This window comes from Macrobrachium nipponense, chromosome 35 (genome assembly GCF_015104395.2).
Source record: "Macrobrachium nipponense isolate FS-2020 chromosome 35, ASM1510439v2, whole genome shotgun sequence".
NCBI lineage: Eukaryota > Metazoa > Arthropoda > Malacostraca > Decapoda > Palaemonidae > Macrobrachium > Macrobrachium nipponense.
In genome coordinates, this window is record NC_061096.1 from 39,569,038 (window position 1) to 39,574,037 (window position 5,000).

General features: G+C 40.3%; 1 protein-coding gene across 4 annotated transcripts in view; it reads right to left on the minus strand.

Moving 5' to 3' along the window:
- LOC135208662 (mucin-2-like) overlaps positions 1-5,000 on the minus strand; it is a 64,847-nt gene that overhangs the window by 4,292 nt on the left and 55,555 nt on the right. For all 4 annotated transcript variants that reach the window (XM_064241083.1, XM_064241081.1, XM_064241082.1 and 1 more), the window contains exons 3-5: positions 4,583-4,676; positions 873-3,637; positions 320-471 (exon numbers count right to left, since the gene is read on the minus strand). In XM_064241083.1, the coding sequence (XP_064097153.1) occupies positions 320-471; positions 873-3,637; positions 4,583-4,676 (3,011 nt within the window). The remainder of the gene's footprint in view (positions 1-319; positions 472-872; positions 3,638-4,582; positions 4,677-5,000) is intronic.

The following is a 5,000-nucleotide window of genomic DNA, read 5'->3' on the forward strand; positions in this document are numbered from 1 at the left end:
ATATATATATATATATATATATATATATATATATATATATATATATATATATACATACAGCAGGCATTATCGCGCAAACAGACGCTACTGATAACCTGCCTTCTTAGGGATTTGAACCACCGACCACTGAAGTAGCCGATACTTCAAATAGCCATAGAAGAAGGTTGCTGTTAGTATATTATATATTCATACAGACACAGACACACACACACATATATATATATATATATGTGTGTGTGTGTGTGTGTGCATTATCTACTTGTGGAGTAGTTATCACTACACCAAAGAATTTTCAGTTTTGGGTTATTTTACACCTTACCTGGAAAAGACCTTCACGATTACACAATACGTAGGGATCACAGAACTGTTTTCTTATCCAAGGTTCGTTCGGGCGAGTCTTGTCTGCACTACAGCGAAAACTGTAGGTTCCGGTGACATCCACTGATCCTCCGACGGGACAGAGAGAGCTGTCTGTGAAAACAGGAATGTGCATTTATGAGATATGAGTCGAAATTTCATGTACTGATACTTAGCTGACATTGAGGGCTGTCCTGGAGCAAGAGCTTATGCCAGCACAAAGCTGGCGTAATCAGAACTAACGAACTTATTCAACCTGCTGTGCGTGTGAATGTGCAAGCTTGGTTGAAAGAATGACTGACTAAATCGTTCAATGTACAAAATGACATTCGGTGTTATGAACATGTAATCATTGTGTTTTCCTGAATAAAGAACTCATATTTTTGTCAAGTCATATTAATTTCAGGCTCCAAAAGTGAATGAATGCCAAGCCAAATCCCTCAGATGTTACTTGTTTTTCATACTAAAGTAAGTTTAACAATTGTGAAAAAAATAACATGTTGCAAAGGACTTACTGCTAGGTGCAGGTTGACATCGGTTAGCATCCTTATTATACAAGAAACCACCAACACATCCCAGGTCAGAGGCTGTAACAAATGCTTGATTAATATGGCATCCACGGCAGAGATTCAGTGTCGCTTTCACAGGTTCACAGACATTGTAGGTCTTGCAGTCATCTCCAACGAATTGACACAGAGCCGTTGGATCAGGTGGTGCTGTTGTTGTTGTTGTTGTTGTGATGGGTTGAAGAGTAGACGGAGGTGGTGCTGTTGTGATGATGGTTGGAAGAGTAGGCGTAGGAGTAGGCGTAGGAGTAGGCGTAGGAGTAGGCGTAGGGAAGGGAACGACTGTGGTCATCTGCCCCTGAACAACAGTGCTAAAAGTTCCAGCAATTACAGTTGTTGGGAAGCCTATGATTATTGATGTCCTCTCCACTTGGCTGGTGACAGTAACTGGTGGGAGAGGAAGAGTACTGACTGGCGTTGGAACAACATAAGTTGAAGTATGTACTATAACCGTCGTTAAAACCTTAGGGTTTGCTGGATAGACTGTAGTCACTTGTCCTGGAATAACAGTAGAAACAGTTGGTGGTGCTATGATAGTTGTTGCAATGCCAGTTAAAACTGTGACTGCTGGGACTTGGCTTGTGATAGTTGTTGGAAACAAGGGAACTGTAGAGACAGGGTATGCTACAATATTCGTAGATGTTCCAATAATCACAGTTGTTAGTGTTGGTGGTTGGGTTGCTGGATACACTGTTGTAACTTGTCCTGGAATAACTGTGGAGACCGTTGGTGGTGCTATAACTGTCTTTGGTAAACCTGTCAGTACTGTCACTGCTGGAACTTGGCCTGTGGTGATTATTGGAGGCAAGGCTACGGTAGAGACAGGATATGTTACAATATTTGTAGATGTTCCAATAATCACAGTTGTTATTGTTGGTGGTTGGGTTGCTGGATACACAGTTGTAACTTGTCCTGGAATAACTGTGGAGACTGTTGGTGGTGCTATAACTGTCTTTGGTAAACCTGTCAGTACTGTCACTGCTGGAACTTGGCCTGTGGTGATTATTGGAGGCAAGGCAACTGTAGAGACAGGATATGTTACAATATTTGTAGATGTTCCAATAATCACAGTTGTCAGTGTTGATGGTTGGTTTGGATCAGGTCGTGCTGTTGTTGTGATAGGTGGAAGAGTAGACGTAGGGGCTACAACAGGGAAAGGAACGACTGTGGTCATCTGCCCCGAAACAACAGTGCTAAGAGTTCCAGCAATTACAGTTGTTGGGAAGCCTAGGATTATTGATGTCCTCTCCACTTGGCTGGTGACAGTAACTGGTGGGAGAGGGAGAGTACTGACTGGCGTTTGAACAACAATAGTTGTAGTATGTACTATAACCGTCGTTAAAACCTGAGGGTTTGCTGGATAGACTGTAGTCACTTGTCCTGGAATAACAGTAGAAACAGTTGGTGGTGCTATGATAGTTGTTGCAATGCCAGTTAAAACTGTGACTGCTGGGACTTGGCTTGTGATAGTTGTTGGAAACAAGGGAACTGTAGAGACAGGGTATGCTACAATATTCGTAGATGTTCCAATAATCACAGTTGTTAGTGTTGGTGGTTGGGTTGCTGGATACACTGTTGTAACTTGTCCTGGAATAACTGTGGAGACCGTTGGTGGTGCTATAACTGTCTTTGGTAAACCTGTCAGTACTGTCACTGCTGGAACTTGGCCTGTGGTGATTATTGGAGGCAAGGCTACGGTAGAGACAGGATATGTTACAATATTTGTAGATGTTCCAATAATCACAGTTGTTATTGTTGGTGGTTGGGTTGCTGGATACACAGTTGTAACTTGTCCTGGAATAACTGTGGAGACTGTTGGTGGTGCTATAACTGTCTTTGGTAAACCTGTCAGTACTGTCACTGCTGGAACTTGGCCTGTGGTGATTATTGGAGGCAAGGCAACTGTAGAGACAGGATATGTTACAATATTTGTAGATGTTCCAATAATCACAGTTGTTAGTGTTGGTGGTTGGGTTGCAGGATATATTGTGGTAACTTGTCCTGGAATAACTGTTGAGACTGTTGGTGGAGCTATAACTGTCTTTGGTAAACCTGTCAGTACTGTCACTGCTGGAACTTGGCCTGTGGTGATTATTGGAGGCAAGGTAACTGTAGAGACAGGATATGTTACAATATTTGTAGATGTTCCAACAATTACTGTTGTCAATGTTGCCGAGTTGTAGGGAACGACTGTTGTTATTTGCCCTGGAATAACTGTGGATATTGTCGGTGGAGCTATGACTGTTGTTGGAATTCCTGTTTTTACTATAAGAGAATTAACTTGACTTGTTACTGTTATAGGCAATAGGGGAGTTAGAGTGACTGTGGTGTACACAATACTGGTAACAGCTCCCACAATTACAGTAGTGGGGGAATTCTGCACTGGTTGAGGAATAACAGTAGTAACCTGCCCTCCAAAAACTGTAGTCAATTCTCCGGGAACAATAGCAGTTGTTGGTGGAGCTGTTATAACTATTGTGGATGGGACTGCACTATATATAGTTTTTGGAGGTAATTGCACAGTGTTGACAGGACTAACAGCAAATTGCGTAGATGATCCAACAATCACAGTTGTCACTACCGGACCAGTGCCACACGGTTTGTCAGTGAGGAAAGGGAAGACACACTGGTCTAATTCATCCGCAAAAACAGTTCCAGGTTCGCATTCAAAGTAGTAAATGTGATAGAAACCAACCTTCATGCGGTCAACGCACCTGAAAAGAGGCATGAATTGCTATAAAAGTTCTTGTGCGGTGCCTAAGGATATAACTATAACATTATTAGACAAAATAATATTACTGATGATCTTTGATGATGTTTTTCTGAATAAAAGTTCTTTTTACTCAAAAAAGTGTCCATTACAAAGGTTACTTTTCAAGCACTGTAGATTATCAGATAGCAGAATGAATATATAGCCATTTTTCGAGTGTAAAAATAATGAATATGATAATTACAGCAATACAATGCAAATGTTACGATGGCAATTCAAGAACCAGTGTACCAGAAACCCATAAAGCATTTTGGGGTGGCAGGGGTAACTTTATGTTTAAGAAGAAATTTTGTAACAAAAAGTTTAGCAGGAGATATGTTTTGGACTTAACGTGCTCTAGAGGCTATAGACTATAGAGTTAGAACTGCTACGTCAAAATTGAGACGTTATTCAATTACAATAACTTGACTACTGACGTATCTGGAGCAGTGAAATTTCGTAGAAATGAAAATGAATGAATCCCATAGAATCGAAAAGTTATGTAATTTCAATAGCGGCTGAGACAATAGATAAAAATAAGTGCTCAGTTCCAAGAATTTAGTTTGAACGACCCACTGATTGTACCCATTTCTGTCGAGAGCTGACAGATTCCAGTTACTTTTACTTGAAACAAAATGTCAACAATTATTCATAAATTTGAAGATCGAAATCAAGTAACATTTCGCCCTGATTTTAAAAGTCACTTGTCTATAGGGTCACTACGACTCTATCAATTTTTTTTAATTGAAGTTGTTAGTGTTAATGCAATTACTTTTACCTTGCTGTTTATCAAAATTTACAATAACAACAGTGGACACATTACGAATAAGTGTAAGTGGCATGAAAAGTGGTGGTATTAGTGAAACCAACAACTAGTCAGAAGTGAAATAAGAATCCTTGTAAACCTCACCTGTAAAACCAACTGCAGTTTCTTGGGTGAGGAAACACACCTTCCTGGGTGCAGATGACTTTAGGATGAACAATGTAATCAGGATAGCGGGGATCTAGATACAAAGAGTGAATAAAAACGGCATTAAATGGTTCAGGTGTAATAGGGGTGGGTCAGGCAAGCCTTAAACATGATTCCACACACTAAGTCTTTTAAGACAAAAGCGAGCCGTATGACAGAAAGGTTTAGGTTTTTTATTTTGAAGGCCTTATGCTACGGTATGCTAGTTATTTAACTAAAGGGGCTTGTTAACCAAAAGTAGTTCTTTTTTGGGGGTGATCAGATTAGCCTAGACTAGGTGTTTTGGGGGTAGGTTAAAACTCGAAACCCCAAACGTGGCCTTGTAGTGACTATTGAATTAATTTACATAGACTAATTA